Source organism: Numenius arquata, chromosome 12 (genome assembly GCF_964106895.1).
Source record: "Numenius arquata chromosome 12, bNumArq3.hap1.1, whole genome shotgun sequence".
NCBI classification, from domain to species: Eukaryota; Metazoa; Chordata; class Aves; order Charadriiformes; family Scolopacidae; genus Numenius; species Numenius arquata.
This window is the reverse complement of record NC_133587.1, coordinates 34,628,275-34,646,863: the sequence shown is the minus strand read 5'-3', so window position 1 is coordinate 34,646,863 and position 18,589 is coordinate 34,628,275. Positions and strand designations below refer to the sequence as shown.

At 36.8% G+C, this 18,589-nt stretch overlaps 1 protein-coding gene across 1 annotated transcript in view; it reads left to right on the top strand.

Moving 5' to 3' along the window:
* The first annotated feature begins 4,052 nt into the window (after nucleotides 1-4,052).
* The window catches only part of DYNC2I1 (dynein 2 intermediate chain 1), a 35,476-nt gene continuing 20,939 nt past the window's right edge, over nucleotides 4,053-18,589 (top strand). Inside the window, 8 exon segments of the mRNA XM_074157634.1 lie at nucleotides 4,053-4,162; nucleotides 7,868-7,921; nucleotides 9,491-9,923; nucleotides 10,495-10,547; nucleotides 11,174-11,494; nucleotides 13,132-13,190; nucleotides 15,003-15,060; nucleotides 18,210-18,287. Coding sequence (XP_074013735.1) covers nucleotides 4,148-4,162; nucleotides 7,868-7,921; nucleotides 9,491-9,923; nucleotides 10,495-10,547; nucleotides 11,174-11,494; nucleotides 13,132-13,190; nucleotides 15,003-15,060; nucleotides 18,210-18,287 — 1,071 coding nt within the window. The 5' untranslated portion in view covers nucleotides 4,053-4,147.

Genomic DNA, 18,589 nt, shown 5'->3' with positions numbered 1-18,589 from the left:
TTTTTTATACATCTGGGTTTTTGGGGATGAGAAAAATTGGCAAAATTCAGTTTATACGGTGAAAAAGAAAATCTAAGTTTCCCTGACTTCTTTGGATTTCACACACACACACACAAAAACACATGTTTTGGAAGCAATTTTAAGTGGTGCTTCTTGACCATTTTCAGTAACAGTTAACCTTCCTGAAGAATGATATTTGATATACCTTATCGTACCCAACAGCATTACTGTAGTCTGATGCTTCTCTTTACAGGTTTTTAACTTTTGAATATAAATTTTTATTGAATAGAAATCTGAGAACATTTACTCAGGAGTTTTTTCCTAAAAATTTTGGAATTATTAATGGAAACATAGTTTACATGAAGTTTCATCCCTGGTATCACCCAATCTGGCTTCAGTTTCACTGAATGCATAAATTGTACTCTCACTGTAAGATCCTCAAATATTTATTGTTCCTGAAGAGAGAAATACTTTCCACTAAAATGTGTTTCTTAAGAAGTTTTCACAATAATCATAATCTTTTGGGGATAATCTAATGGGATTCTTACAAGTTAAAAGTTCAAAACTAAAGGCACAAAGTTTACTTCAGAGATCGGCATTTTTGCTGTTTCTAGTTATGAACCCAGAGGACTAACATAAGGAGTTTGAACACTGCAAAAGGTGATTTATGTACCTCTGTTGATAGTAATATTTGAGTTTTCTTCTCATCAACCAGAAATTGGTTGAAAAAAGGGAAAAAAACATAGCTACAAAGCCTAGATCCTAACAAGTCTCTTCCTTCACACAAAAAAGCACGTTATTTTCTTTTTTTTTGTTTTTATAATAATAAAAGATTCATCATTTTTAAGCATGGTGGAGGTCTGCCATGTTGCCCCTAATTTTTCGGCATAGTGCTGTGGTGTGTCATTCCATATAGAGATGAAGAACAATGCAATATTGCTTCGCAGGATTAGAGGAACAACCAAAGACAAAAAATAGCTTATTACTACAGAATGTGAAAAGCTGAGTTATTTTGTATTCCTGTCTTTCAGATAACAGTGCAGGTGAAGAAGATACATGTACCAAGCCAGGCAAGAGAAAAGCGTGTAGAAGCTAAAATTGTATTAAAATTCCTGGGGCTAACAAAAGCCTTGTTTACAACGCTTTTCTGTATGAGAAAAGCCAGGGCATCCTTTTATGCTCTCAAGTAATACAACCGACACATGCCATTTTATTGCCTGTATTCACACAATTCTAACACCCATTTTTATAAAAACAGTAAAACTACTGATGTATTGATTTTTTCCACTGCATTGGTGAGAAACTGTAGCTTCCTTTAATACATGGTGGAAACACTTCAATGTGCACAAATTATAATTCTGTTATTCCAAAGGGGTTACTCCAGCTTGTATTCTCTTGCAGCAGTTAAACTTCAGTTTGATCCCTGGCTTTAAGGTTTGAAAAGTTCTTTCCAAACCCTCTAGTGGTGCCTTCCCACATCTGTAATTTTTCTCTTGCCATAAAGCTGCTTTACTAGTATACTCTAATAGGGGTAAGAAAAAGCTAATGGCAGCCAAAACGGAGGGGTGGTGGGTTTTTTTTGGTAACAAATACACATGCATATTCTAAGAGTAGATGGTAGGACTAGACTTGAAAAAAAGCTTTTTTCTTCTGTCCAGTCTTTGGTATCACTGTCACAGTTGCTAGTTTTAGTTCTATGTATTTGCCATATTGGTGTTTAAAACAAAATTCAATTAGAGTACATGGAGGTAGATTTTGTCCTTCAGCCTCTATACTGTCGTGGTTTCGGCTGAATTTACCAAAACCAGACCGACAGATGGCCCTTCCCCCCCCCCCTTCTTCCCCCCCCCCCCAAAAAGAGGAGAGAGGAGGAGAAAGAGATAAAGGAGATTCAGAAGTTTAGAATGAACTAAACTACTTTAATGAAGAATTAATATTAAAATAAAAATAAAGAAGAAAATAATGAAATAGATACAATATATACAAAACCGTATCAAGCTCCCAGGATGACAGTCACATCACCGGCAGGCACTTGGGAAGTCCCAGACTGGACTCAGTGACGAATGGGAACTGGATTCCAGCTCTGGAGTCAGGAACACACGGATCGGGATCAAAGGCAGATGAACAGACAGAGTCCTCTCTGGACGTCGGCCATCGCAGGAAGGGGCTGACCCTTTGATCCCTCAGCCTTTATACTGAGCGTGGGGCAGATGGGATGGAATACCCCAGTTGGTCAGGTTTGGGTCACCTGTCCTGTCCACTCCTCCCCACCGATGTGACCCCTCTACGTTTTTTCTGTTTCCGACCCTCTAAGGGGGCAAATAAGGAAATTGGCTGACCTTGGTTGTTATAGCAATAAGTATAAGCAAGGGCCTCCCTGCATACCATTCCTTGGCATGGAGCACAAACATTGGGCTTATCATTCTGAGAACGAGCAGTTTTCTCCACAATATGCTGTTAATTTCAGAGAGTTAGAGGAGGCCTAGCTAGGATGTAAAGTTACAGAACAGAAAATTGGTTCGGTTTTACTTCAAACCGGGACATATACGTAGGTCAGCATTTCTGTAGGGTATCCTTTTTTAAGCATATACCTAGTTCCGTGTGTTTGTAACAGTCATCACTTTGGCTAAAGAGCTCTGAGTTAATCCAAGGTGGCTTGTAGGTGCATTTTTATTTGTTCAGGGAAGAAGACATAAAATGCTTATAGATTATTATTGCTCTGCCAAAGACAGCTAAATAATGCATAAGAATGTTTATAATAGTTTAGTATCTATAGATGCTTATATTTAGTGGATGTAATTTAGCACTTAAAGGTCATACTTACAGTCAATGGTGGTTTGTTGGTGTTGGGATTTTATTTAAATAAAATATCGAGGGTTTGGGGTTTTTTCCCTCCTTCCTAATTGCTTGCTTAATTTGCCTTTACATTTCTGCTACATGATAAAAGAAAATATTTCATAGTCCAGACAGTGAGGCAACTTTCACAGCATTTTTAATTTATTCTGGAAACATGAATAGGAGGCAACTGTATCAAGGCCTTGTATGTATTTGTCAACTGACTATTTAAGGCCAAGTATAAAGGGTTAAATTCTCTCTCTTTGAAATCAGTGTGACTTACTGTTGAACTACAAGAATGTTCCTTGAATGCAAAAATGCCTCTTCCTTTGTTTGTATTTTTTTCTCAGTAGGCAGTTTTCTACAAACATTGAGTATTAGCAGTAAGTCACGTATTAACTTTCTTGTTTTTTACTCCTAAAAAGAAAAAAATAGGCAACAAAGTTAAAAGTGCCCAGAGGAATTTTCACCCGGTCTTTTAAATCACACAGCATGTTAATAGGTTGTAAATATTTGCTGTGAAAATAGCGCACGCCTTTCCTGCAGGCCATCATCGTTTATGTGGGTTGTTTCACGTATGTTGGGTAAGCGGCTGCTTGCTCTTCACTAAGGAAAACAGCTCTGGTATTTGTTACTGTGGGAATATTAGCATTTTTATTTCTACAGGTGTTCTTCATACCGGCCTCTACCTAGCATCTGGGTAAACAGCAGATTAAATTAAGCGTATCACCCTTACCCGTAACATTTATTTTTCCACAGTAATCATGCATGACTTTTACTAAAAGCGAATCAGCTTCGATTAGGAGTGGTTTCATGGTACCCTTAGACTTCAAAAGCCCCGTAGTGAATAGAAGAGCGACAGTGCTCTGGCAGCCGCCCCGGTGAGCATCCCGTCCCGCCTCACGGGATGGAGCTGAGAGAGGCCGAGCCCTTCCCGGGCCGCCCCCACCACCTGAGGGAACCCAGCTGGGCATCGGCCCCAGGACGAAAACCTTCCCGCAGGCACCCCAGACCGCTGCTTCTCCCTAGAAAAGGGCTGGAGGTGGCCAGCCGCCAGCCTACAGCTACCTACGCCATGAAAAGCCGCTTCCCCCCCATCCTCTCACCGCTAGGCGGCCTCTCCCTTTCACACAATCCGCTGCGGCAGCAGCATCCGCCCGTCCTGGCGGCGGGCCCCGGCGTTCATCCATCGCTCGGCCGATCGGCTGCTTCCCCCTTGCCGCCTGTTGCTAGGCAGGCCCGGACGCAGCTGCCGCCGTTTCCTGCCCGCTCGGAGGCGGCGGGACGCGGCGCCCACCCCCTCCACCCCGCCATGGAGGGTGACAAGGTGAGGGGCCGCTGGGGAGCGGTCGGGGAGCCGGGCGAGCCTGCCGGCACCGCGCGAGGGGCCGCCCTGCCTCGCCTCTCCCCTCCTCTTTCCCCCACACCAGGAGGGCGGCCCTGAGGGGCCGGTGGGGCACGGCCGCCGCCCGGCCTGTTCTTCTGCTCGGCCTCCCCCTGCTTCCGGCCCTCTGTGCCTTGGCGCCTGCCAAAGCCATCGCCTCACCCGGCCGCGTCTCGCTGCGGCCGCTTGTGTCCCCGGGCTTGGAATAAGCCGGGGAATTTGAGGGGGCAAGGGCAGGGAACAGCTCTAGTGTTTCTTCTGCTGGTCCTGAGAACCCCCACGGCACCCCTGGGACAGTTCAAGTTTCCTTGCTTTGTCAGCACGCATCACCCAAGTAGCGGTACTAAGGAAGTCCTTATTCCTCTAGCAGAAGGATGAGGCTGTATCAGCCACCGACCTTTCTGCAGAAGGGAAAAGGTGGTTCATGAAAATATCCAAAGCTCTTAATGTTTCAGATTGTAGACAAAGTATATTTAATAATTGATACTGCTATAACTGCTAATTATTGAGTTTTAGTTCTTTAAGAACCCATGTATCTTTTGCATGATGGTGTTCAATTATGAAAAGTTTGTAGAGCTCCAAAATAAAGGAAACAAAACCACATGGACGTGCTGGCATCAGTTGTTGTGCTATCCATACACTTGAAAAAGAAGTACCAAATCACTTTTATTACTGTTGTGCATCTGTGTTTTACAGCTAATTAACTTGTGGTCATGCTGAATAGAAAACGTAGTAGGAAATAGAGTGGCAGGGCAGGGTATGTGAAGTAGTATGTTGGGACTGCTCTAAAACTTTCCGTTCAGATATCATTTCAGTAACTGTGGTACACCAATAACGTCCTTACTAAAAAGAGGTGAGTTAGTGAATTGCGATGGAAAGTTAAACTTGGATCAAAAATTTTTCAGGTGTGTTGGTATAAGACTGCCAGAGACCGAGAGGCAGTTATACTAACAGCCACGCTGCATGAGAGCCTCCTTTTTGCTGTTTCTGTTCTATCAAATCAAGTTTATCACTTGTGCTTTTTACTTACTTGAGGGCTCTCAAATAGGCAACTCATTGGAAATATGAAATATAAATATTTATATGTAAAAAGTAAAGTGTATTTCTCTGGCTGAAAGACTGCACGCAATTTTCTGTTTAAATGAGATCTTTGCTTAGTTAGAAACTTAATATTTTTCTGAAAACTTCCAGTCTTTCTAGGTTGTGAGTGAAGAAATCCTTCTTGATCTCTCTTGAAGATTTTATCTAAAGTAGCAAGGTCTCTTGTTCTGCTAGCTTCATAAGACAACATACTCATTGTTTAATTTAAAGGACAGATTCTTAGATGTTAAAAATTTTCATAACGCTTTTTGAGTTCAGTAAATCTGTTGCATTTTATGTCAGCTGATGAGCTCCTCGTGCTTTCAGGTGGATGAATCAAGTTAAACCCCAGTGTGGTTTAAATAACTGGTCTTAATCTTGATTTAAGTTACTATAAGGACCTCTAAATTAGCAGACAGGTGAGAAACTTCAATACATCCACTTCAAGTTAGTTTTAAAATTTTTTTTGTGTGTGTACAGTGATTCCTCTACTTACAGAGTGACAGTGGTCTCAAAGATATTAAGTTTCTTTAAGCTTTATGAAAGATCTCTCTTTTTCTATTTGTTTTGTTTGTTAGTTTCCTGCAAAAGCAGAGAATTAAGTGGAAAATCACTGTATATAAAAGTAACAGATTCTAGTGGGGGGGGGGGACCATGAAAACTGCAGACCCTTAACTGATACCTTATCTGTTATTGTCTATTGGTTATGCTGGTTTTAGACTATTTGCATTATTAGCATTCTTTCTTTGTTTGCTGATATGTACCTAAATATTTTCTAAAACAAAAACGTAATCATATATATTAGGGATTTTAAATAGGTCACTGTTTGAGACTACAGTGAAGCATTCTGTTCTCTTCACATCCATATCATTTCTTCCTTCCAGCTTACCCTCACGCAAGTTCTGTTGAGTTTCATAGGCTTTGTTAAAAATTCACTCAAGAAAATGATTGATTTCTCATCCAACCTTTTGCAGGAGTAAATATTTGTAATTTTTTGCCCTTTTTAAGGATCAGAAGAAAATAAAACTTAAAGTACACTTTCAGTTGTTTACAAAGGCTGCTTTCTTCGTACTTGTGATCAACTTCATCTAATGTTTACCAGCCCACTACAATCTTCTGTCAAATCTAAGTTTGAAAAGAAAGTGATTTTTTTTCATGTAGAATAATTAAAAAAATTAAAATATACTACTAAAATGCTGTTTCCATGTAATAAAGTAGCAAAAAACGGGCACTGTATGTTTATTTTCTTCCACCAGTGCAGCTCATCATTCAAATATTTATCAGCGATTTATTTTGTTAACATTTACTAACTTTTACCAAGTCTAAATTTGAGAATACTTGTAGCTTTGTCATGTCATTTTGATTACAGTCCTCATCCTTCAATGAACTGGTTAAAAATATTCAATAGATTAGTGATCTCAAGCAATATGATTTTTTTTTTTTTATTTAGTTTAGCCAAGTAGTTAAGGGCAGTAACTCTGCAAATGAGGGTAGGAGAATACAATCTAAGTAGGGAGCAGTCTAGTGAAACAGTGTCCATTTATAGTCTGATTATTTTCATGATCCTTTTATGTTTTTCTTCAGTGCTACATACCAATATTTCATATGGCAGTCAACTTACACATGTAGCCTGAACCATTCTCAAATAATAAGTGAAAGTTGATTGAAAAATAGTGCCAGCCTTTTTTGAGATGTGTGCAATGACTAAACCAGAAGCTTCCTTGGTTCACTTGAAATGCACAGTAATCTAACTATTTTTAACTTCTATTTTTTAAAAGTCTAACAAAAATGTGTTGTGGGTATGTCAGATCCCTGCTGATGGGGGGAAAAAAAAAAAAAGCATTACATTTGTCATGGTATTTTTAGATTCATTACTTGTCCATGTTATTTATCCCTTGAAATGTCTTCAAGTATGTATAGAGGATCTGTGGGAAAGATGGAGCCAAATCCTCTGAGATGTACAGTGAGAGGACAGAAGGCAGTGGCCCTAACTATCAGCAAGGGAAATTATCACTTAGTATAAGAAAACATTTTCAAATGAGAGTGGTCAAACCTGAAAACCAGGTTGCCCAGACAAACTCCAGCTTCAGGGATATTTAAACCTCACCTGAATAAATCCTTGACCAGGTCTTACTTTGAGGTTAGATTTAATAGAGCAGGAGGTTGAACCCAATGACATTGATACATTGATTACTTTCCAAAAGTGGCCTGACCGTGTGTACCCATTTGGTCTGTAACACAGCTGAATGGCTATCATTAGAAGGCCAATTTTCAGCCTCGATGAAGGGCCGCACTGTCATCCACCATAGGCACTGGCCTCAGAACTGGTTACCATGCATATACAGAGCTGGATAACCCAGTAGTGAGCTTCAGGCTGCTTCCAGGTCCAGTCAGATCAGGCAAACTAAGTATACATATTAAGGCTACATCAAATCAATGTTTACATAACAAAAAGCAGTGGTACTTGCCATATATACCTTGATCCTTTCCTTTGAAAACTATTCTTTAAGTGATTTACTTCTCGCTGCGACTTGATTGCTCAGTCTTTTGCTGTCTTTTCAATTCTAGAGAAGAACCAGAGAAGATACTTGGAAATCAGAAGAACTTCGGAAACATCTTAGGGTAATTATGTTTTATTTCTATTATTTTTGATGTTAAGTTATTTTACAGCAAGGGAATTTATTAACAGTCTAAACATAGAGGCTTGACTGCTTATTCTACTAGCCAACCTGCCTTGTGGACCTATAATAGCTCTGTAAGGCTTTTTGGTACACCAGACATTTTAAATCTACATCATTGAATACAGACCATATGGATCTTTAATGCGTAGCTGCTAAATTTCTTGCTACAACTGACTGTTCTGGACTCTGTCTAGTCCAAGCGTGTCCAGAGGCTGGCCCACTGAACTATTTCTAGCTACACAAGTCATATAAGATTACTCTACAGATTTCTTAATTAGGTAAATGGAACACATACCATGGTTGTGGTAATCACACAGCACATAATGGGGTCTGATTTGCTTCCCACCCAAATCCAAGTTACAGCTCTGCTTAATATATACTTATTGTTTTCTACATGTATGTTATGTATTGCATTTGTTATCATCTATCATGTTTGTCATGCACTTTTTAACTGGTTAATTACTTTATTCACTGGTCAAATAGGCCTTCAGGCTGCAGTCAGTAACACCACTGATGTTCATATTAGTTTTGCACTATATTTTTAAAAAGTTGTTTTACCATATGTATCTTCTGTATCTTGTGCAGATCTTCATTAGTCCTTTGATACACTAAAGCATCGTACTATTCATCTATTACGCCATTACCTAGCTTTCTATTACCTGGCTCCCCATTACCTCAGTGCCAGTGCTACAGTATAAGTACTTTGTATTTTTCAGACATTCAGTAACATTTCCACTACTTCCATGTGGGCTAAAGCTAACAAATTTGAATTAAAATGCTTTAGTTCCAACAGAAGTGGTGTGGTTGGACTTTCATTTCTGTGAAACAGATGGATAAAGTTTAATTCACTTTACTCATTGACTATAATCAAAGCAAGTTCTGTTTGTTCTGCATTGACTAAATAGCTGAAATCGTGAGTATAGTCAAATCAGTGGGAGTTGTGCTACTTGCTTCAGGAAGGTTCAAATATAATCTCTTATGACTTTAGAAAAATACAAGAATAGTTGCATCGTCAAGGGATGTAGGCCAAAAACTTCCTTTCACAGTCTTTATGTGCTGTTTTCTGTTCCAGTAAAAGCTAATCTTCTATTCTAAAGGCAGCTGCAGTATGCCCAGTTATCTATCATTATTTTTTGTCTGTGACATATTTTACAAGATGGCACAGTTTCTATCTACATGAGCTAACAGCTTTAAGATGCTTAGTTAATTTTTCAACCAGCTCTAAACAGAATGCACAGTTCCACAGTAAATTTTCTTTTTACCAAATTATTTTCAAATACATTGAAAATGCAGCTTATTATTTATTTTATTTATTCTTTTTACAATAAATGCAGACATTATGCTAGCAATTCTACAAAGTAAACCTAGAAATATATCAGCATTTTAATACAGTTAATACATTTAAATTCATAGTTAGGAATCCACTATTTTTTTTCGCGTGAGTATACTATATCTAAATAGATTGCTGAATTATAATAATGTAATTTTAATATTTTTTTTTTAATTTCAGGCATCACAGCCAGATAGTCAAAGTGAAGACCAAAAGCACAGAGAAAAGAAACTGCAGAAAGAGAAGTCTGTTTATGACACAGACACTCATAAACATGAACGCAAAGACAGAGGGAAGAGCAAGGAAAGAACAAGAGAGAGAGAGAGATTTAGATCTGGTGAAAGAGACAGGGATAAAATGAGAGAGAGAGAAACGGGAAAAGAGCACCAGAGAGAAGGAGACCGAGAGAAATACAAAAATAAGCTTCGAGAGTCAAGTATGGAGAAGGAAAGTTACCATGTACCAAAAGATAAAGACAAGGAGAGCAATAGGGAACAGGATAAAAAGCATAAAAGACATGAGATAAAGCAAATAGATACACAAAATAATCTGAAATCATTTGAAGGAAGAGATAAAGAACATCACAGAAGAAGAGAAGGCAGGCATCATTTGGGTAAGTTGCTTTGGGTTGCTCTTGTACTTTGAAATATTTGATATTTAGATAGAAATACTCTGAAACCATGCCTCATCTGTACAGAGAGGACAAAGACAGGCAGGTGTGAGTACCTACTGAAATGTGTATCTTTAGGGAATCTTGTTGTAACCTGGTTTTATTTTGGTGCTTGCAAAAATGTTGGTGCTCGTTTCCATTCCTCTGAGGAAAGGGTGAATGTCACTGGTTTTTTTGGTCACTTGACCCCAAGAGAGTAAGTACCTTCCTGCCTAGACATTCTCTATTGAGTGATCCATTTGAATCCCCAAGTTGCAGAGTGTTTGCAGGTTAGTAGCATGTGTCATTACTCTTACCATTACACAAGACAATTGAGAACAGAGGGATTCATTAGGAAAGAAAAAGGAGTAACCAGCTTTGGAGAGAAAATTTCAACAGAATATTAATTTATTTTTAGAAAGCTCTCATATTTTAGAAAACCCATATCACTGAAATACTGTTTTCTATATGCTAGAGTTAATTATGTAGAGAGTTTAATGAAATTTTTTCATTAATTTATACATATATTTTCTAGAGGAGGAGAAAACAAGAAGCAAAGAGCAGGAAAGAAGACATACGGAAAAGAAGGTAAAGGAAGGGAAAGGAATGAAGTGTTTCATAATGGAATAAGATAGAATCGTAGAATAATGAAGAAACAGGATCAGCATCCAGTTCCCAAAAAATCCAAGAGATGCATAGATAGTAAGGTCCTCACAATTGTATAAAACACACAACAACAAAGTATATCCTAGCCATTCTATTTTAAGGACATCCTTCATTCTTTTTTTAAAGTAAAATAAAATTTGCATAGCAAGCATTGCTTTATTTTTGTACAGCTACATCAAAATTTTCCATCATCTGTTTCCACCTTTATTACAAAAATTTTGGTAAATATACATCCTATTCTATGTTAGACCACCTAGTAAACAAAGGATTAATTTTTTGTGTGAAGAATACATAATCCAAAGAATTTTCTGTAGCAAAGTATGCAATGTGCCGGCAGAAGTATCAGAATCTCAAGTGACATGATAATTTGGAACTTTACATCATAAGAAATTTTTTTTTTTAAAATGGCTGGAAGATCCATATGACAGAAAGAGATTAGGTACTTACAAGTCTGCCATTGTAATAGTCAAAATTGGGTAGATTTGTGGTGAAGATAAAACAGTCTTGGAGAGCTTTCTAACTCTTTAATGTTATTTTTCCCTTTCCAGGATAATGATACTAGAAAGAGCATTGACAAATTTTTAACCTACAGAGTTGAAGAAGGTGAACGTGTACACAAGTTACAAACAGATCAAGAGCTGCATAAAGAGAGAGAGAGAAGACACAGAGAAAAAAAAGAATATTCTGTTGGGCCAGGAAAAGAGAGGCTCTCAAAAGAGAGAAGTCATAAACGTTATGAAGAGGAAGAAAAACATAAATCAAAGAGATCTAAAGAGAGATCTTCCCATGGAGACAGAGAAGAGCAACCAGCAGAAGCTACTGAGAGAGGAAAAAATAGAGAAAAAGAAAGAAAGAAGCATGATTTAAGGGTTAGTTTTGTTAAGACTTTAAAGCATTACCTTATAGTTAACTTTAATTGTTGATGTGTCATCATTGATAAGGTGAATAATAAAAATACTAGGATTGTAAATCAACATTTTCTGAAATCTGAGGCTAAAGTGGTAGATTAAAATACTACATCTGCATTTAAGTAGCCTAACCCAGAGCTACCCTTCCATAAAATTTAAACTAGAATCTTATTTATATTTTAGAAACATCTTTTATTCATAAAATTCTTTATTGCTATGACTTTTGAAATTTTTACTAACACTTTGAAGTGAACGTGAGATTAGGCTAGAGATCCGTTAAAATGTATTGGTTGGCTTTATAGAAAAAAAAAATATTATTTTAATTAAAGCTGGTTTTGATGTTGCCTGTAAAGGGAGCATGGTTATCTAACTCACAAGTAGGCACGTGAGTATAGATCCCTTATATTTATGGGGTTTTGCCTCTACTTCTGAAGCCATAGAATATCTTTTGTGTTTCTAATACAGAACATGTCAAAACTTTGATATTTTTACTGTTTTTTATAATACAAGTACTAATTCTACAAGAAGGAGTCAAGAAATACATAGTAATTTGTCACTCTTAAAATCAGATAAGTGTTATGGAACATAGGACCATTCAGATGGTCTAGGGTAGTTTTTGCTGCTGCCTGAAGTGTGAAGATCTACAAGTTTCTCAAAGAAAAGTTCAGAAATATATTTTCTAGTGAAAATGCTAGGTATCTTCAGTGTAGGGGCCCACCACAAGTGATTCCTGTACCTGACTTTCTGCAGCAGAATTCAAAAGCCTAGAAGGAGCTTGCTCAAGGTTTGACTTCCTTGGAAATTTACTCAAGTAGCTGTTACAGAATATACATGCTGATGCTGATGCTTCTGTCTCAGTTATGAGAATGCCCATTGAATACATTTCCAAACTTAGGCAAACCTTCATAATACAGAATTTAGGAGTCAAATCCCTCTACTTGGGATTAAAGTACCTGAGACTGTTCTTTGTCCCTTGGTTCAACTGGTGTGAATTGTTGCAGTCCATACTGTTAAAATGTCATTCTTTGAAACAGGTGGGCCACAGCCTACTGAGGTCAGCCCTTAGTCCCTGTCAGTTTTCCAGCCATTCCTAGGGGTTACTTAGGGAAGTGCTTGGGGCTCACATTTTAAGCAGCATACACTGAGCCCAGAGCACTTTTAACCATTGTTACTAATACAGTAATGTGAAGGTATCCTATCAAAAAGCCAGAATTTACTCTGGTAAAGCATTATAAGGTTTTGTTAAGCAAACAAATAGACTCAAGATCCCTTCTTGTTTCCTTTCTGAAATGCATTTCAGAAGGGGATGTAGCCAAACTTCGCTCCTGAGTATTTAATATTATCAGGAGAAGCTTGTATTGTGTGTATAGCATATCTTTGATGGGTGTTTATTTTCTTTGCTTACCATATCTGTAAGGAGGAGATTATTCTGATGTTCATAACAGAACTTCTTACAGACAGTGACTCATAAAAAAAATAGTATGTGTCACTGAAATAATTCATTAGAAACCTTTCTTACTGTTTAATATTACTAATACGTGTTCGTATATTGCTATCCCAGCATTTCTGACACATGAATATTGTGACTTCTTTTACAGAACAGCGAATACAAAAAAGAGGAGAGGATTCAAGAAGATAAGAGCCATCAACATGCAAGGTAAATTCAGAGATTTAAAATAAGGATGTACTGTATGGTATCTACTAAAATTCAGTCACCACCAAAACAATAAGCATGAATTGATCTCAGTTATCTAGGATGAATATAATTTTTTTCATAGGCCCTTTGTACAATACTATAGCAATTAAAAAAACCAAAAATCTGTGTTTTGCCTCTAAGAGGATTCATATAAAAATGTATGTATTTGCATTCCTTTTTTGTTTGGCGTTTTTTTTTTTTCGTACTCCGGGATACCAAGTTATATTCTACAGTCCTTGAAAACTACATGTATATTAATTTGGGCGCTTAATTTGAGAGACAGAAATGCTGTATTTTACCACCTGGAAATTCACTATGCAGCCACGTGGACACATGGAAGGTTCACGATGAACTACACAGGACTCTCTTATAGCACTTATTTTGATTTGAATATCTCTACTTAGTTCCTACTCTGAATGGTATCTAAAACTTTAGATATATATAGCAAGTTTACTGTTGTATAAAGTGGAAAGGTCCACGTCATCCTCAATAGGATCAGTAAAATTTCAGGATGATATTTCTAAATTTTAATACTAGCAAATACAAAATCTTATGGAAGTTCTCTATATAGTCTAGTTCTCTTTCTATTCTTTAATGCTTCAGCCATGTGAAATTTCTATACAACTTTCTGAAGTGTAACTCTCTGGATATGTTGTCAGTCACAATTCGCATTCTTAAACCCTAGTTTAGCTTCCTAGATAAATAGAAGACTGACATGGTGGCTTCTGGGGACGCTGACAGAGATAGTGAAGTCACTACCACTGTTGGCTACTTATTACTACTCTTTCTTAAGTATGGGACAGATCACTTCAGTCACAGTGAATTTGTCGTTTTGGAGTGTATTCCTGTACAAAACAAACAAAAAAAAGAAATATTTCAGAATGCTTCCTAGCAGCAGCAGCACTCAGCTCTGTCAAGCAGTGCCAAATATATAGGTTATATATTGAAGCTGTTGCTGATGGGGTGTTGTGGGGAAGTCATTGCTCCTGCATAGCTGGGAAGATGGAGTTAGCCATTTCTGAATGGCAAGGAAGCCAATATGGTTTATTGGGATGTCCCAAAACCCTGGTTCAGCCTCAAACACTGTCGACGTTGAATCATTCTGATTTGTTATGAGAGGATCAAGCCAAATTTTTATTTATATTTTATTTATATCATTGCCTTTTCTTATGTTTGTCAATCCCAACAGCAGTATATGGGAATACCTCTTACTTAAGAAGTCAGAACATTCTCTTCTCCAAGTCTGATACTTCACTTACAAAATAATCAAATAGGTTGTTAAGGAGCAGAGCTGGTTGTTGATTTTCTCCTGCTCTCTGACCCTGATTGTATTGTCCTCATAAATAAAATCCCTGAATGAAAGAACAAGTCAGTGTATGACTTACAGCCTTAGAGCACATTGCACCAACCTGATCTTGATCTCCAGTTTGCTGTGGACATTAATACAACTAATAGGTTTTTTCCTCCTTACTTTTTCTTCTGATGCAATTATAGGCATTAAATTTGGACAAGGTTTTTGCAGGTTTTAGCTGATTAATCATTTGGCTGTTTCATTATCATTTCGTATCATATATCGAGATCCATAAAAGTATTTGTAGAATTATTTCAGTTTGTTGGAAATTTTCAACTGTTTTTTCCTTTTCAGGAAAAAAGACCTATTTTTTTCTAAAACAAACAAAAAAAACCAGAAAAGAGAACCAAAACAAAACTAGTGTTTTCTTCCGAATAAAGAAGTATATAAGCCAATAAAAGTAATGTTCTTTTTTTCAATAGGACTGTAAGTGATAAAGGAAAACTCATTGAAAAAGAGGAAAGAGGCACAAGACAAGAGGTAAAACGATTTGGTTTTGGAACATAGAATGTTGCATTTTTCTTGGGATTAATGACAATTACAATATGTATTTCAATACAATGCCATTCTAAGATAAGATTTATGTGTATTGGTCTTCAGGTATCTCTTAACCTCTCCTTCTGGATACAGCATTAGAAAATTGATTTATTCTGTATAAATTTGCTAAGCATTGAAGGTAGCCATCTATTCAACTGTATTTCAACATCTTCTATGTTTGAAAAAATAATTGTCAATAATGTGAAGAGTTTAGGTGTGTAATACAAATCATCTACAAATCATCTACACATGCCTAAAGTATATTATTTCTTTCTATAAACAGCTGATATAGGCAAATAATGTGTAGTGTAAATGAAGTAAAATGCAGCTAGCAATGTAATTAATATATGTTTCTTAAAACAGTTGTCATAATAAAGAGGAAAATATTTTTATATGTTTAAGTGGACCAGTGCGGACAGAACTGAGTATTCAGCAAGTCTGAAGTGCAAGCTGTAAATACGTGGGTTTGTTTGGACCGGTCTGTGCTGGTACAGCCTAACTTTACCATAAAAGGTTTTTAATATTTTGTCTTACTTTCAACCATTTGTAATCATCCCCCAAAATCTAAATTCTGTTTTGGAATGTTGTAGGATTATGGTCCTAATCTAGGAAAAAGTAGTAGTACCTAATGAAAACATCCTTTTCTATAGTCTCATGTTAGGGGCAGCCATATATCTTTCATATATCTTTCAGCCGTATATCTTTCAAAACCGTACTAACTTCTATTAAAACCTGGCTGTTTTCATGACAGAAATAGTTTTATTTCAAGGACGTTCTAAGACACCCTGTTACTCTTTTCTTCTAATTTCCAATACGTTTCCATTATTCTTGTTTTAGTACAAGCATTTAGCTCAAGTACTTTTTTAGGGTTTTCTTCCACTAATGAGCTTATAGAAAGCATGCTTATTTCTTCTCTGCCTTAGTTTTCCTGACCTATGCAAGCCAAATTCATCATTCCTCTCATCATTTTAGCAGCTCTTTGTTTCAATTCGCATTAATTTTTCTTGAATATGGGTGACCAGAGTTGAACACAGTACTGAATGTGAATTTTCATCAGTGCCTTGTGTAGTACTGTACATGACATAAATACTTATCTGTTCCTGAAAGAAGCAGCTTTCTGACATATTCTTAGATTTAATCTGCACAGCTCTTACCACTGTGGCCCACAGTCATCCTGGATCAACTAATATGTTCAAACTGTTCTCTTGCTCTATTGTTTCCAACAGCTGAGGATCCAGGTAGCAGCTGGCATTGATGCTAATCTTTAGGGCCCGTATTCAACTCACCTTTAGGTGTGAATTGTCTCTGGTGAGGACCTAAATTTCCTTACATTTCCTTTGTAGTTTGTGAAGAGAAATAGGCCGTTCAGTCCTTTTATATTTGGTCTCCTTTTCCATTATCCTCTCTGCCTTCATTGGCAATAGGAGGCAACCTAGAAGGGTGAGATCCCTACTTAAGACCTGACTCAACACAGATAATTAAATCAAATTCCATGGATTTGCACTTTATGCTTTTGAATTTCTTCATGTATTTGTTACTCCAAATGCTGCAGTCATCCAGGTATTCCGACATGATTTCCTAATCCAGCTTTGTACTGACAATATATTCTTCATCTATTGTTTAAAGTAAGAACTTAGCTGTGATAGGATGATTCTGATTTCCCATGAGAATGTAGGAGGTTCTTATGAGGATGGTAAGATTTTGACAGCTACTGACAGGTGGAGGTTTTTAGTGTGTAAAAACTGCGTGTTGCAATGTTATAAACATCTGTGTGTTATTAACAAAAATGACAGCTCTATAGGCATATTCAGAGATGATTATAGTAAGGTAATAAAGACTATAACCATTTTTATGGGTGTCTTATTCTGCGTGTCTTTGACTAAATGGAATAAGGTTTTTTAAAAAATTCTGTATGAATTAGTTACTGCTGGGTATCTGCAACCTTGCAGGCAGAACAAGTTGGGGAAATTTTGACCATTTTTGGCCATGTTTGCCTGGATGGACAACCTGACTAATGTAACTTCTTGATCCAAAGATTGATCTGAGAAATGACAAAAAGCCACAAACAGAAAGACTGGCGTACTGTAGTCCTAGTTGTAGGACTCTGATGACTCTGAAAAGTAAGGTATCCATAGAAGCTGTTTACTGCTGTATAATGTCCTTAATACTTTTCCAAGTACTACATTCTGTGAAAACTAGGTGGCTCTATCTCTTCAAGAGTCGTGAAAGGATCAAAAGTTTGCCTGACTTAGCATTTGATAACCAGCTGCTATCCTTTGGTTGTAAATATGGAAGCAGGTAATAGGGGTGCTGTTACGCTTTTATATCCATTTTGAAATCTTGTTGAAATCCCTTAAACATGAATAATTTAGTCTATGATTATTGAAGGAAAAGGTTGACTAAAGATTGGATAGGTCGGTGTATGTTGTTTTAAGCTTTATGTTTGTTTGGGGTACACATTGGGGTAATTAAATAGCATTATTTTAATCAAGTTCAATAAGCTAGAGAAAGGCAATTTCTTTGAAGTTGTTTCAGGGCCACCATAAATCTTATTCCATGTAAATACAGTAGAGGATTCAATGTTAACAAAATTATTTATGCATAAAAATATCTTATTTTCCTGTTCTATCCATGTATCCGTTTTCCTGGTTTCAGCATCTGCACTATTTTATTAACAGATTGAGTGCCCCACTATAATGTAGGTATGCAGATAATTTTGTGTAATCCTCAAAAAGTAGAAGAGTCTTATTTTGTTGTTACACCATCATAAGAGCTACTGTATGCTACTGAAATTATAGTCAACATAGCAGTTTTTATGTCTCTCAGCAAAAATGCTGGTGGGGAAAGAATTGGTCTTCCCAAGATAGGATTGAGTACTGTTTTGTCTTCATGTATTATTATTTTAAGTAAACAATTATCACTTGTTAATACACTGTTATTTATATTTCTAAACTGAATTTGTTGTATGTTTGCTTAAAAATGTAGAAATACTTGGGAAGAACATTCGTCTATATTTATGCTAAAATTTGGCAGATAAAGATTTAATTTTTGTGTAAGATTATTTAACAGTTTTGTTTATTTTTCTCATTTAGGAAATGAAAGATACATACATCTATAATTCAGACATGGGAGTTGATAACTTTTCAGCAAATTATGAAGATGATTTTGAAGTAAGTAAAAGCATAGAGTTGTCCTTTTGGAATAATTCTCAAGTATCAAAATTTCAGGATGTTCAATGGGTTTTACTTATTCTTTTTTGGTGACAGTGACCTTAACTTGGCTAACAGTTAATAATGAGTAACTAAAATGTTATGTAGAAACTCTCTGCTATGTATTTACTTAGTTTTCATCAGGGGTTTGGAACCAATTTTTGCTTTTGAGTTGAAGTCTTCACAAGATGCTCTTTCAATTGAATTTCTTTGAATTTCAATTACTGAAACGAATTTTTTTTTGTGAAAAATGCTGAATTTTT